This window comes from Ascaphus truei, chromosome 1, assembly GCF_040206685.1.
Source record: "Ascaphus truei isolate aAscTru1 chromosome 1, aAscTru1.hap1, whole genome shotgun sequence".
NCBI lineage: Eukaryota > Metazoa > Chordata > Amphibia > Anura > Ascaphidae > Ascaphus > Ascaphus truei.
The window spans coordinates 7172153-7187623 of record NC_134483.1 but is presented as its reverse complement, the minus strand read 5'-3'; the positions used below and the strand labels follow the sequence as shown (position 1 = coordinate 7187623).

Here is a 15471-nt window from a genome sequence, read left to right as displayed (position 1 = left end):
GACACGCGGGCCTCCTGTGCATAGTGTGTGTGTGTGATGGGAACACGCGTGCCTCCTTTGAATACTGTGTGTGCGTGATGGGAACACGCATGCTTCCTGTGCATACTGTGTGTGTGATGGGAACACGTGTGCCTCCTGTGCATAGTGTGTGTGCGTGATGGGGACACGCGTGCTTCCTGTGCATAGTGTGTGTGCGTGATGGGGACACGCGGGCCTCCTGTGCATAGTGTGTGTGTGTGTGATGGGAACACGCGGGCCTCCTTTGCATACTGTGTGTGCGTGATGGGAACACGCATGCTTCTTGTGCATACTGTGTGTGTGATGGGAACACGCGTGCATGCTGTGCATGCTGTGTGCGCGTGATGGGGACACGCGGGCCTCCTGTGGATAGTGTGTGTGCGTGATGGGAACACGCGATGCTCCTGTGCATACTGTGTGTGCGTGATGGGAACACGTGTGCCTCCTGTGGATACTGTGTGTGCGTGATGGGAACATGCGTGCATACTGTGCATACTGTGTGTGCATGATGGGGACACGCGGGCCTCCTGTGCATAGTGTGTGTCTGTGTGTGATGGGAACACGCGAGGCTCCTGTGCATACTGTGCATACTGTGTGTGCGTGATGGGAACACGCGATGCTCCTGTGCATACTGTGTGTGCATGATGGGAACACACGTGCTTCCTGTGCATACTGTGTGTGCGTGATGGGAACACGCGGGCCTCCTGTGCATAGTGTGTGTGTGTGATTGGAACACGCGAGGCTCCTGTGCATACTGTGTGTGCATGATGGGAACATTCGAGCCTCATGTGCATACTGTGTGTGCATGATGGGAACACACGTGCTTCCTGTGCATACTGTGTGTGCGTGATGGGAACACGCGAGGCTCCTGTGCATACTGTGTGTGCATGATGGGAACATGCAAGCCTCATGTGCATACTGTGTGTGCATGATGGAAACACGCGTGCTTCCTGTGCATACGGTGTGTGCGTGATGGGAACACGCGTGCTTCCTGTGCATACTGTGTGTGCATGATGGGAACATGCGTGCTTCCTGTGCATAGTGTGCGTGGGTAATGGGAACACACGTGCTTCCTGTGCATAGTGTGTGTGTGTAATGGGAACATGCGTGCTTCCTGTGCATAGTGTGTGTGCGTGATGGGAACATGCGTGCTTCCTGTGCATAGTGTGTGTGTGTGTGTGTGTGTGATGGGAACACGCGTGCTTCCTGTGCATAGTGTGTGTGTGATGGGAACATGCGTGCTTCCTGTGCATAGTGTGCGTGGGTAATGGGAACACACGTGCTTCCTGTGCATAGTGTGTGTGTGTAATGGGAACATGCGTGCTTCCTGTGCATAGTGTGTGTGCGTGATGGGAACATGCGTGCTTCCTGTGCATAGTGTGTGTGTGTGTGTGTGTGTGTGATGGGAACACGCGTGCTTCCTGTGCATAGTGTGTGTGTGATGGGAACATGCGTGCTTCCTGTGCATAGTGTGTGTGTGTGATGGGAACACGCGTGCTTCCTGTGCATAGTGTGTGTGTACACGCGAGTCACTGGGCTGTGCGTGTTCCTGTAGGGGAAGTGATGTGTGAAGCTCCCAATAACAAGCTGGACACCTTCACCGGGACGCTGACCCACCAAGGGGAGAAATTCTCTCTGGACAACAACAAGATCCTGCTGCGCGGCTGCACCCTGCGCAACACCGACTGGTGCTTCGGGATCGTTATCTACGCAGGTAAGGAGGGAAACCCCAGGGCGTCACTCTCCCAAACACCGGCAGTCACGTGTCAGGGCGTCGCTAGGGGCGTCACTCTCCCAAACACCGGCGGTGACATGTCAGGGCGTCGCTAGGGGCGTCACTCTCCCAAACACCGGCGGTGACATGTCAGGGCGTCGCTAGGGGCGTCACTCTCCCAAACACCATAGGTCACGTGTCAGGGCGTCGCTAGGGGCGTCACTCTCCCAAACACCGGCGGTCACGTGTCAGGGCGTCGCTAGGGGCGTCACTCTCCCAAACACCATAGGTCACGTGTCAGGGAGTCGCTAGGGGCGTCACTCTCCCAAACACCGGCGGTAACGTGTCAGGGCGTCGCTAGGGGCGTCACTCTCCCAAACACCGGCGGTGACGTGTCAGGGCGTCGCTAGGGGCGTCACTCTCCCAAACACCGGCGGTAACGTGTCAGGGAGTCGCTAGGGGCGTCACTCTCCCAAACACCGGCGGTAACATGTCAGGGAGTCGCTAGGGGCGTCACTCTCCCAAACACCGGCGGTGACGTGTCAGGGCGTCGCTAGGGGCGTCACTCTCCCAAACACCGGCGGTAACGTGTCAGGGAGTCGCTAGGGGCGTCACTCTCCCAAACATTGGCGGTAACATGTCAGGGAGTCGCTAGGGGCGTCACTCTCCCAAACACCGGCGGTGACGTGTCAGGGAGTCGCTAGGGGCTTCACTCTCCCAAACACCGGCGGTGACGTGTCAGGGATTCGCTAGGGGCGTCACTCTCCCAAACACCGGCAGTCACGTGTCAGGGAGTCGCTAGGGGCGTCACTCTCCCAAACACAGGCGGTCACGTGTCAGGGCGTCACTCTCCCAAACACCGGCAGTCACGTGTCAGGGTGTCACTCTCACAAACACCGGCGGTGACGTGTCAGGGAGTCGCTAGGGGCGTCACTCTCCCAAACACCGGCGGTAACGTGTCAGGGCGTCGCTAGGGGTGTCACTCTCCCAAACACCGGCGGTCACGTGTCAGGGCGTCACTCTCCCAAACACCGGCAGTCACGTGTCAGGGTGTCACTCTCACAAACACCGGCGGTAACGTGTCAGGGCGTCGCTAGGGGCGTCACTCTCCCAAACACCGGCAGTCACGTGTCAGGGAGTCGCTAGGGGCGTCACTCTCCCAAACACAGGCGGTCACGTGTCAGGGCGTCACTCTCCCAAACACCGGCAGTCACGTGTCAGGGTGTCACTCTCACAAACACCGGCGGTAACGTGTCAGGGCGTCGCTAGGGGCGTCACTCTCCCAAACACCGGCGGTAACGTGTCAGGGCGTCGCTAGGGGTGTCACTCTCCCAGACACCGGCGGTAACGTGTCAGGGCGTCGCTAGGGGCGTCACTCTCCCAAACACCGGCGGTAACATGTCAGGGCGTCGCTAGGGGCGTCACTCTCCCAAACACCGGCGGTAACGTGTCAGGGAGTCGCTAGGGGCGTCACTCTCCAAAACACCGGCGGTAACGTGTCAGGTAGTCGCTAGGGGCGTCACTCTCCCAAACACCGGCGGTGACGTGTCAGGGAGTCGCTAGGGGCGTCACTCTCCCAAACACCGGCGGTAACGTGTCAGGGAGTCACTCTCCCAAACACCGGCGGTAACGTGTCCGGGAGTCACTCTCCCAAACACCGGCAGTCACGTGTCAGGGCGTCACTCTCACAAACACCGGCGGTAACGTGTCAGGGAGTCGTTAGGGGCGTCACAGTCCCAAACACCGGCGGTGACGTGTCAGGGAGTCGCTAGGGGCGTCACTCTCCCAAACTCCGGCGGTGACGTGTCAGGGAGTCGCTAGGGGCGTCACTCTCCCAAACACCGGCGGTGACGTGTCAGGGAGTCGCTAGGGGCGTCACTCACCCAAACACCTGCGGTGACGTGTCAGGGAGTCGTTAGGGGCGTCACTCTTCCAAACACCGGCGGTCACGTGTCAGGGCGTCACTCTCCCAAACACCGGCGGTGACGTGTCAGGGAGTCGCTAGGGGCGTCACTCTCCCAAAGACTGGCAGTCACGTGTCAGGGAGTCGTTAGGGGCGTCACTCTCCCAAACACCGGCGGTAACGTGTCAGGGAGTCGTTAGTGGCGTCACTCTCCCAAACACCGGCGGTAACGTGTCAGGGAGTCGTTAGGGGCGTCACTCTCCCAAACACCGGCGGTAACGTGTCAGGGCGTCACTCTCCCAAACACCGGCGGTAACGTGTCAGGGCGTCACTCTCCCAAACACCGGCGGTAATGTGTCCCTGCAGTCACCTCCTGCTTTACTCCCTGCAGTCACCTCCTGCTATACTCCCTGCAGTCACCTCCTGCTATACTCCCTGCAGCAGCCTCCTGCTATACTCCCTGCAGTCACCTCCTGCTATACTCCCTGCAGTCACCTCCTGCTATACTCCCTGCAGTCACCTCCTGCTATACTCCCTGCAGTCACCTCCTGCTATTCTCACTGCAGTCACCTCCTGCTATACTCCCTGCAGTCACCTCCTGCTATTCTCCCTGCAGTCACCTCCTGCTATACTCCCTGCAGTCACCTCCTGCTATACTCCCTGCAGTCACCTCCTGCTATTCTCCCTGCAGTCACCTCCTGCTATACTCCCTGCAGTCACCTCCTGCTATTCTCCCTGCAGTCACCTCCTGCTATACTCCCTGCAGTCACCTCCTGCTATACTCCCTGCAGTCGCCTCCTGCTATACTCCCTGCAGTCACCTCCTGCTATTCTCCCTGCAGTCGCCTCCTGCTATACTCCCTGCAGTCGCCTCCTGCTATACTCCCTGCAGTCGCCTCCTGCTATACTCCCTGCAGTCGCCTCCTGCTATACTCCCTGCAGTCGCCTCCTGCTATACTGCCTGCAGTCGCCTCCTGCTATACTCCCTGCAGTCGCCTCCTGCTATACTCCCTGCAGTCACCTCCTGCTATACTCCCTGCAGTCACCTCCTGCTATACTCCCTGCAGTCACCTCCTGCTATTCTCCCTGCAGTCACCTCCTGCTATACTCCCTGCAGTCACCTCCTGCTATACTCCCTGCAGTCGCCTCCTGCTATACTCCCTGCAGTCACCTCCTGCTATTCTCCCTGCAGTCACCTCCTGCTATACTCCCTGCAGTCACCTCCTGCTATACTCCCTGCAGTCACCTCCTGCTATACTCCCTGCAGTCACCTCCTGCTATACTCCCTGCAGCCTCCTGCTATACTCCCTGCAGTCACCTCCTGCTATACTCCCTGCAGTCACCTCCTGCTATACTCCCTGCAGTCACCTCCTGCTATACTCCCTGCAGCCTCCTGCTATACTCCCTGCAGTCACCTCCTGCTATACTCCCTGCAGTCACCTCCTGCTATACTCCCTGCAGTCACCTCCTGCTATACTCCCTGCAGTCGCCTCCTGCTATACTCCCTGCAGTCACCTCCTGCTATACTCCCTGCAGTCACCTCCTGCTATTCTCCCTGCAGTCACCTCCTGCTATTCTCCCTGCAGTCACCTCCTGCTATACTCCCCGCAGTCACCTACTGCTATACTCCCTGCAGTCGCCTCCTGCTATACTCCCCGCAGTCGCCTCCTGCTATACTCCCTGCAGTCGCCTCCTGCTATACTCCCCGCAGTCGCCTCCTGCTATACTCCCTGCAGTCGCCTCCTGCTATACTCCCCGCAGTCGCCTCCTGCTATACTCCCTGCAGTCGCCTCCTGCTATACTCCCCGCAGTCGCCTCCTGCTATACTCCCTGCAGTCGCCTCCTGCTATACTCCCTGCAGTCGCCTCCTGCTATACTCCCTGCAGTCGCCTCCTGCTATACTCCCTGCAGTCACCTCCTGCTATACTCCCTGCAGTCACCTCCTGCTATACTCCCTGCAGTCGCCTCCTGCTATACTCCCTGCAGTCGCCTCCTGCTATACTCCCTGCAGTCGCCTCCTGCTATACTCCCTGCAGTCGCCTCCTGCTATACTCCCTGCAGTCGCCTCCTGCTATACTCCCTGCAGTCACCTCCTGCTATACTCCCTGCAGTCACCTCCTGCTATACTCCCTGCAGTCACCTCCTGCTATACTCCCTGCAGTCACCTCCTGCTATACTCCCTGCAGTCGCCTCCTGCTATACTCCCTGCAGTCGCCTCCTGCTATACTCCCTGCAGTCGCCTCCTGCTATACTCCCTGCAGTCGCCTCCTGCTATACTCCCTGCAGTCGCCTCCTGCTATACTCCCTGCAGTCACCTCCTGCTATACTCCCTGCAGTCACCTCCTGCTATACTCCCTGCAGTCACCTCCTGCTATACTCCCTGCAGTCACCTCCTGCTATATTCCCTGCAGTCACCTCCTGCTATTCTCCCTGCAGTCACCTCCTGCTATACTCCCTGCAGTCGCCTCCTGCTATACTCCCTGCAGTCACCTCCTGCTATACTCCCTGCAGTCGCCTCCTGCTATACTCCCCGCAGTCACCTCATGCTATACTCCCCGCAGTCACCTCCTGCTATACTCCCCGCAGTCACCTCATGCTATACTCCCCGCAGTCACCTCCTGCTATACACCCTGCAGTCACCTCCTGCTATACTCCCCGCAGTCACCTCCTGCTATACTCCCTGCAGTCGCCTCCTGCTATACTCCCTGCAGTCACCTCCTGCTATACTCCCTGCAGTCGCCTCCTGCTATACTCCCTGCAGTCGCCTCCTGCTATTCTCCCTGCAGTCACCTCCTGCTATACTCCCTGCAGTCGCCTCCTGCTATACTCCCTGCAGTCGCCTCCTGCTATACTCCCTGCAGTCACCTCCTGCTATACTCCCTGCAGTCACCTCCTGCTATACTCCCTGCAGTCACCTCCTGCTATACTCCCTGCAGTCGCCTCCTGCTATACTCCCTGCAGTCACCTCCTGCTATACTCCCTGCAGTCACCTCCTGCTATACTCCCTGCAGTCACCTCCTGCTATACTCCCTGCAGTCACCTCCTGCTATACTCCCCGCAGGGCCTGATTCCAAACTCATGCAGAACAGTGGCAGGACCACCCTGAAGAGGACCAGCATTGACCGGCTCATGAATATCCTCGTGTTGTGGGTATGTACACCATGATCCTATTAACAGGCTGAGCACCGAAGGAGGAAGGTTACCATCCCTGTGCCATGATGTAATGGGATATATCTACTGTATGTATCTATCTATTGATAGATAAATCTGTACCTATATACAGTATCTATGGGGGCTATGCACTAAGCAGTGATAACTGTGTTTAAGTGAGATAAAGCCATTATAGCGCGATACTGCACTGTTATCTCTGCTCTGTGAGCCTCACAGCGGCAGGGTCACGCTACAAAGGCATTTATTTATTGCACTTAAAAGCACTTATCACTGCTTTGTGCATAGCCCCCTATATATGTGTGTGTGTGTGTGTATGTGTGTGTGTATTTATATATACATACACACATATACATACATACATACATACATATATACATATACACCCATACTGTACATATACACACAAACACGTGTGCTCATTTGCATGCCATTTCCCAGAATCCCTTGCTGCAGTGCAAGCACTGTATGCTAGACGATAATGGTGAAAGGCAGGGTTGCAGACCTGTCTAAGACATGTGAATGTGCTCACAAGTGATCTTTTTATTTGAGATATATATATATATATATATATATATATATGTGTGTGTGTTTGTGTATAATTAATATATATATGTATGTATGTACGTATATAGGTAACAGCTGCTATCACCAAAGCGATAGCAAGGAAACAGCACTCAAATTTCATCAAAGCAAAAAGTGTATTGACAAAACACATCAGCACAAAGATAACCAACGTTTCGGTCCTCTAAGGACCTTCCCCAGGGTGGTGCACCCTGATAATGGTGAAAGGCGGGATTGCAGACCTGCCTAAGACATGCAAATGAGCATACAGTAATATATCCATTTGCTGTATATATATAATATATATATTTTTTATATATATATATATAAATATATATATATATATATATTATACACACACCACATACTGCAGGGCCACCTATTAGCCCCTGTCCCATTGCCGCACTGTTCTGGTTCCCATGCAAATTTAGGATTCCTTATTGAATCCTGCTCTCTACATTTAAAGCTCCTCAGAGGTTTGTCCAAGGTTATTCATCATGTTAAGTAGCTTTGTTATTCCCCATGCTGCCCACTGGCCTGTAGTCTCTCTCAGCTGCATTTACTGTAATTACTCTACAATTAATAACACACACACAGACACACCCACCACGTCATATATATTTGTGTCAAAAGGAGTGCTGCTGGGTTTGTGACCAAATGTGCTGTATACAACACAAACCTAATGTCACATCCAACGGACAAAGTATATAGTTTAATACCTCTCCTTATAACAAGACAAGCAGGTGGGTTATTTAGTTCAACTCTTTGGCCAAAGCGATATAAGCCTGCAGCCTGTAATTACTCCACAAGAACGATGGATTGCTTGGCTTGCTCTTCTGCATCTGGCACTATACAGTATTTTGGGTGTTTCTAGTTCTCCCAGCTCCGTCGCTGTCTCTCCGAGCACAGTTTGAAATCCCCTCTGTTTTTTGTGTGTGCTCTTTGCTCAGATTTTCGTGTTCCTGGCTGCCATGTGCATCGTCTTGGCCATCGGGAACAGTATTTGGGAGTACAACCAAGGATACTACTTCCAGGTCTACCTCCCGTGGCAGGAGGGCGTCACCAACTCGGCCTTCTCTGGGTTCCTGATGTTCTGGTCGTACGTCATCATCCTGAACACCGTGGTTCCCATCTCTCTCTACGTCAGGTAAGTCATTTACATAGGAGCAAGGAGAGGGCAATAGGTCCTTCTGCTGCCTGATATCATTACACCGTTCCGTGCTAAAAATCCTTTCCGTGCTGGACGCACCGTTCCCTGCTGAAGGCACACGGTTCCCTGCTGGACGCACCGTTCCCTGCTGAAGGCACGCGGTTCCCTGCTGAAGGCACACACGGTTCCCTGCTGAGGGCACACACGGTTCCCTGCTGAAGGCACACGGTTCCCTGCTGGACGCACCGTTCCCTGCTGAAGGCACGCTGTACCCTGCTGAAGGCACGCGGTTCCCTGCTGAAGGCACACGGTTCCCTGCTGAAGGCACAAGGTTCCCTGCTGAAGGCACGCGGTTCCCTGCTGAAGGCACGCGGTTCCCTGCTGAAGGCACGCGGTTCCCTGCTGAAGACACGCGGTTCCCTGCTGAAGGCACGCCGTTCCCTGCTGAAGGCACGCCGTTCCCTGCTGAAGGCACGCCGTTCCCTGCTGAAGGCACGCCGTTCCCTGCTGAGGGCACACACGGTTCCCTGCTGAAGGCACACACGGTTCCCTGCTGAATGCACGCGGTTCCCTGCTGAAGGCACACGGTTCCCTGCTGAAGGCACGCGGTTCCCTGCTGAAGGCACGCGGTTCCCTGCTGAAGGCACGCCGTTCCCTGCTGAAGGCACGCCGTTCCCTGCTGAGGGCACACACGGTTCCCTGCTGAAGGCACACACGGTTCCCTGCTGAGGGCACACACGGTTCCCTGCTGAAGGCACACGGTTCCCTGCTGGACGCACCGTTCCCTGCTGAAGGCACGCGGTTCCCTGCTGAAGGCACACGGTTCCCTGCTGAAGGCACAAGGTTCCCTGCTGAAGGCACGCGGTTCCCTGCTGAAGGCACGCGGTTCCCTGCTGAAGGCACACGGTTCCCTGCTGAAGGCACACGGTTCCCTGCTGAATGCACGCTGTACCCTGCTGAAGGCACACGGTTCCCTGCTGAAGGCACACGGTTCCCTGCTGAAGGCACACGCCGTTCTTTGCTGAAGGCACACGCCGTTCCCTGCTGAAGGCACACGCCGTTCCCTGCTGAAGGCACACGCCGTTCCCTGCTGAAGGCACACGGTTCCCTGCTGAAGGCACAAGGTTCCCTGCTGAAGGCACACGGTTCCCTGCTGAAGGCACGCCGTTCCCTGCTGAAGGCACGCCGTTCCCTGCTGAAGGCACGCCGTTCCCTGCTGAAGGCACGCCGTTCCCTGCTGAAGGCACGCCGTTCCCTGCTGAGGGCACACACGGTTCCCTGCTGAAGGCACACACGGTTCCCTGCTGAATGCACGCGGTTCCCTGCTGAAGGCACACGGTTCCCTGCTGAAGGCACGCGGTTCCCTGCTGAAGGCACACGGTTCCCTGCTGAAGGCACACGCCGTTCTTTGCTGAAGGCACACGCGGTTCCCTGCTGAAGGCACGCGGTTCCCTGCTGAAGGCACACGGTTCCCTGCTGAATGCACTCGGTTCCCTGCTGAAGGCACACGGTTCCCTGCTGAAGGCACACGGTTCCCTGCTGAAGGCACACGGTTCCCTGCTGAAGGCACACGCCGTTCCCTGCTGAAGGCACACGCCGTTCCCTGCTGAAGGCACGCCGTTCCCTGCTGAATGCACTCGGTTCCCTGCTGAAGGCACACGGTTCCCTGCTGAAGGCACACGGTTCCCTGCTGAAGGCACACGGTTCCCTGCTGAAGGCACACGGTTCCCTGCTGAAGGCACACGGTTCCCTGCTGAAGGCACACGGTTCCCTGCTGAATGCACTCGGTTCCCTGCTGAAGGCACACGGTTCCCTGCTGAATGCACTCGGTTCCCTGCTGAAGGCACGCGGTTCCCTGCTGAAGGCACGCGGTTCCCTGCTGAAGGCACGCGGTTCCCTGCTGAAGGCACGCGGTTCCCTGCTGAAGGCACGCGGTTCCCTGCTGAAGGCACACGGTTCCCTGCTGAAGGCACACGGTTCCCTGCTGAATGCACTCGGTTCCCTGCTGAAGGCACACGGTTCCCTGCTGAATGCACTCGGTTCCCTGCTGAAGGCACACGGTTCCCTGCTGAAGGCACACGGTTCCCTGCTGAATGCACTCGGTTCCCTGCTGAAGGCACACGGTTCCCTGCTGAAGGCACGCGGTTCCCTGCTGAAGGCACGCGGTTCCCTGCTGAAGGCACGCCGTTCCCTGCTGAAGGCACGCCGTTCCCTGCTGAAGGCACGCGGTTCCCTGCTGAAGGCACACGGTTCCCTGCTGAATGCACTCGGTTCCCTGCTGAAGGCACACGGTTCCCTGCTGAATGCACTCGGTTCCCTGCTGAAGGCACACGGTTCCCTGCTGAAGGCACACGGTTCCCTGCTGAATGCACTCGGTTCCCTGCTGAAGGCACACGGTTCCCTGCTGAATGCACTCGGTTCCCTGCTGAAGGCACACGGTTCCCTGCTGAAGGCACACGGTTCCCTGCTGAATGCACTCGGTTCCCTGCTGAAGGCACACGGTTCCCTGCTGAAGGCACACGGTTCCCTGCTGAATGCACTCGGTTCCCTGCTGAAGGCACACGGTTCCCTGCTGAATGCACTCGGTTCCCTGCTGAAGGCACACGGTTCCCTGCTGAAGGCACACGGTTCCCTGCTGAATGCACTCGGTTCCCTGCTGAAGGCACACGGTTCCCTGCTGAATGCACTCGGTTCCCTGCTGAAGGCACACGGTTCCCTGCTGAAGGCACACGGTTCCCTGCTGAATGCACTCGGTTCCCTGCTGAAGGCACATGGTTCCCTGCTGAAGGCACACGGTTCCCTGCTGAATGCACTCGGTTCCCTGCTGAAGGCACACGGTTCCCTGCTGAATGCACTCGGTTCCCTGCTGAAGGCACACGGTTCCCTGCTGAATGCACTCGGTTCCCTGCTGAAGGCACACGGTTCCCTGCTGAAGGCACACGGTTCCCTGCTGAATGCACTCGGTTCCCTGCTGAAGGCACACGGTTCCCTGCTGAATGCACTCGGTTCCCTGCTGAAGGCACACGGTTCCCTGCTGAAGGCACACGGTTCCCTGCTGAGGGCACACGGTTCCCTGCTGAGGGCACACGGTTCCCTGCTGAGGGCACACGGTTCCCTGCTGAGGGCACACGGTTCCCTGCTGAATGCACTCGGTTCCATGCTGCATGCTGGAGAAACCTCTCTGTACTGAACAACGCTCTGCTTGTATAGAATGAATAAAGAGATTCCTACTCACATCACTGTTGAGTCAACCGAATGTAACCACCTCCATCTCTGTGGATATGAACCATATATAATAAAAGGAGTAGTATGGCTTTTTATTATGGATGGTTGGTATTCACAAAGCTGTGTTATAATGAAGATAAAGTATTATATAATGTGCACACTGCTGTAGACGGGAAGATTTTGTGAAACTGGACATCCTAATCGTTCATAGTTTGGAGATAGTCATGCTGGGTACTTCTTATCAGAAGTCATTGTTACAATGTGATTCTTCAATAGACACAAATGTTACTCCTGAAGATGGAGCTGACTGAATCCAGTTGACTGAACACTATACACAGGTTGCCGATGACCCATTCCCAGGAATAGTGGATGGGACTGTTCTCCTGACCTTTTGGTCTTGCTCCAGGGGTACCTGTGAAGACGGGGTCTTTACGTTAGCTCAGTCCCGTCATATTCTGCATGATACGCAGAGGAAAGAGCGAGAGCGGTGGCACTGCCACGATGGCACCACGTAGGAAAGGGTGGCACGGCGTGCAGATCTCAGAGTGTGCCGACACGCTAACCCCGTCATCCTGCACTCCTCCCTATCACTTAACCTCCTGTGTGCTGGAGGGATCTTTAGTGTGTGTGTGTGTGTTGCTGGTCGCTCCCACACTGCAGGGGTTAATACGGCCTCTTGAGCAGTACACATGGGAACCAGTGTGAACGTGTTTTAGTAACACGTTCCTGATCTGAGGTGGGGGATGTGGGGGGGTGCAGGATAAAGCACAGTTAAAGCAGGAAATTCCTCTCAAGCGAATAGAGGTTACTGCATTGCTAACTGTGTATTAACTTCACTTCTCTCCATATTAACCTCTTCACTGCCAGACAGGCCTACAACGTATTACAGAGCAAGGGGTTTAACAGAGACCAGCGATGCCAAACTGCTTTATAACCTCTGACCGTTCCCGTTTATAACCCATTTTTTGCACCCCCTCCTGTAAGAGTTACACCTCTCGCCCCAGCTGTATGTGACGCCGCCCCGCGGTTCCCCCACCCCATGACCGCTCTAACCTCCTCTGTCCTCACCAGCGTTGAGATCATACGGCTGGGAAACAGCTTCTACATCAACTGGGACCGCAAGATGTACCACCCGAGGAAGGACACCCCGGCAGAAGCGCGCACCACCACGCTCAACGAGGAGCTGGGCCAGATCCGGTACATCTTCTCCGATAAGACCGGGACGCTGACTCAGAACATCATGACCTTCAATAAGTGCTCCATCAACGGGAACTCCTACGGTGAGTGGTGAGGTCCCACTCTGACGGTGAGTGGGGGGTCCTGCTGTGACGGTGAGTGGGGTGCTCCCCTGTGACGGTGAGTCTGGGGGTCCCCTCTGTGAGATTGAGTGGGGAGGGTCCCCTCTGTGACGGTGAGTGGGGAGGGTCCCCTCTGTGACGGTGAGTGGGGAGGGTCCCCTCTGTGACGGTGAGTGGGGAGGGTCCCCTCTGTGACGGTGAGTGGGGGGGTCCCCTCTGTGACGGTAAGTGGGGGGGTCCCCTCTGTGACTGTGTGGGGGGGTCCCCTCTGTGACTGTGTGGGGGGTCCTCTCTGTGAGTGGGGGGGTCTCCTCTGTGAGTGGGGGGATCCCCTCTGTGAGTGGGGGGTCCCCTCTGTGACTGAGTGGAGGGGGGTCCCCTCTGTGAGTGGGGGGGTCCCCGCTGTGACGGTGAGTGGAGGGGTCCCTGCTGTGACGGTGAGTGGGCGGTGGTCCCCTCTGTGACGGTGAGTGGGGGGGGTCCTCTGTGACGGTGAGTGGGGGGGTCCCCTCTGTGACTGTGTGGGGGGGTCCCCTCTGTGACTGTGGGGGGGTCCCCTCTGTGAGTGGGGGGTCCCTTCTGTGACTGAGTGGAGGGGGGTCCCCTCTGTGAGTGGGGGGGGGTCCCCGCTGTGACAGTGAGTGGGCGGGGGTCCCCTCTGTGATGGTGCGTGGGGTGTCTCCTCTGTGATGGTGAGTGGGGGGGTCCCCTCTGTGAGTGGGGGGTCTCCTCTGTGACTGTGAGTGGAGGGGTCCCCTCTGTGAGTGGGGGGGTCCCCTCTGTGAGTGGGGGGTCCCCTCTGTGACTGAGTGGAGGGGGGTCCCCTCTGTGACTGAGTGGGGGGGTCCCCTCTGTGACGGTGAGTGGTGGGGTCCCCTCTGTGACGGTGAGTGGGGGGGTCCCCTCTGTGACTGTGTGGGGGGGTCCCCTCTGTGACTGTGTGGGGGGGTCCCCTCTGTGACTGAGTGGGGGGGTCTCGACTGTGAGTGGGAGGGTCCCCTCTGTGAGTGGGGGGGTCCCCTCTGTGACTGAGTGGAGGGGGGTCCCCTATGTGAGTGGGGGGGGTCCCCGCTGTGACGGTGAGTGGGCGGGGGTCCCCTCTGTGACGGTGAGTTGGGGGGTCCCCTCTGTGAGTGGGGGGTCTCCTCTGTGACTGTGAGTGGGGGGGTCCCCTCTGTGACTGAGTGGAGGGGGGTCCCCTCTGTGACTGAGTGGAGGGGGGTCCCCTCTGTGAGTGGGGGGGGGGTCCCCGCTGTGACGGTGAGTGGGGGGGGTCCCCTCTGTGATGGTGAGTGGGCGGGTCCCCTCTGTGACGGTGAGTGGGCGGGGGTCCCCTCTGTGACGGTGAGTGGGGGGGTTCTCCACTGTGACTGTGAGTGGGGGGTCCCCGCTGTGACGGTGAGTGGGGGGGTCTCCTCTGTGGCGGTGAGTGGGGGTCTCTTGTTGTGACGTGAGTGGGGGGCTCCCCCTGTGACAGTGAGTGGGGGGCTCCCCCTGTGACAGTGAGTGGGGGGGTCCCCCTGTGACATTGAGTGGGGGGCTCCCCCTGTGACATTGAGTGGGGGGCTCCCCCTGTGACAGTGAGTGGGGGGGTCCCCCTGTGACAGTGAGTGGGGGGCTCCCCCTGTGACAGTGAGTGGGGGGGTCCCCCTGTGACAGTGAGTGGGGGGGTACAAAACATGTTCAACTCAAAGTTGTTTCTAGTTTCCTTCCTCATTTTGGAGTCCCAGGAAGGCATGGACACATCTGTCAGCAAAGCAGGTGTGGCTGCTCCCCCCGGAATACACTGGGACGCCCGCCCCTGGCTGCCAGGCACAGTGCCCCACTCACACTCACCCCTCGGTCTCACCGTGTCTCTTCTTGCTCTTGCAGGGGACGTACTCGACTTTGCAGGACACCCACTGGAAATTAACGAGGTAGGTTTTTCAGAACTCACAGAAAGCCCCTTGTTGCTGGGCCCCTTGCTGCTGGGCCCCTTGCTGCTGGGCCCCTTGCTGCCGGGCCCCTTGTTGCTGGGCCCCTTGCTGCTGGACCCCTTGCTGCTGGGCTCCTTGCTGCTGGGCCCCTTGTTGCTGGGCCCCTTGCTGCTGGGCTCCTTGCTGCTGGACCCCTTGCTGCTGGGCCCCTTGTTGCTGGGCCCCTTGCTGCTGGGCCCCTTGCTGCTGGGCCCCTTGCTGCTGGGCCCCTTGCTGCTGGGCCCCTTGCTGCTGGGCCCCATGCTGCTGGGCCCCTTGCTGCTGGGCCCCTTGCTGCTGGGCCCCTTGTTGCTGGGCCCCTTGCTGCTGGGCCCCTTGCTGCTGGGCCCCTTGCTGCTGGGCCCCTTGTTGCTGGACCCCTTGCTGTTGGACCCCTTGCTGCTGGGCCCCTTGTTGCTGGGCCCCTTGCTGCTGGGCCCCTTGCTGTTGGGCCCCTTGCTGCTGGGCCCCTTGCTG

At 57.8% G+C, this 15471-nt stretch overlaps 1 protein-coding gene across 4 annotated transcripts in view; it reads left to right on the top strand.

Annotated features, from left to right (window-relative positions):
• LOC142472298 (phospholipid-transporting ATPase ID-like) overlaps window positions 1-15471 on the top strand; it is a 293093-nt gene that overhangs the window by 215788 nt on the left and 61834 nt on the right. For all 4 annotated transcript variants that reach the window (XM_075579339.1, XM_075579421.1, XM_075579500.1 and 1 more), the window contains 5 exons: window positions 1574-1732; window positions 6696-6784; window positions 8317-8513; window positions 12813-13021; window positions 14912-14955. In XM_075579339.1, coding sequence (XP_075435454.1) covers window positions 1574-1732; window positions 6696-6784; window positions 8317-8513; window positions 12813-13021; window positions 14912-14955 — 698 coding nt within the window. The remainder of the gene's footprint in view (window positions 1-1573; window positions 1733-6695; window positions 6785-8316; window positions 8514-12812; window positions 13022-14911; window positions 14956-15471) is intronic.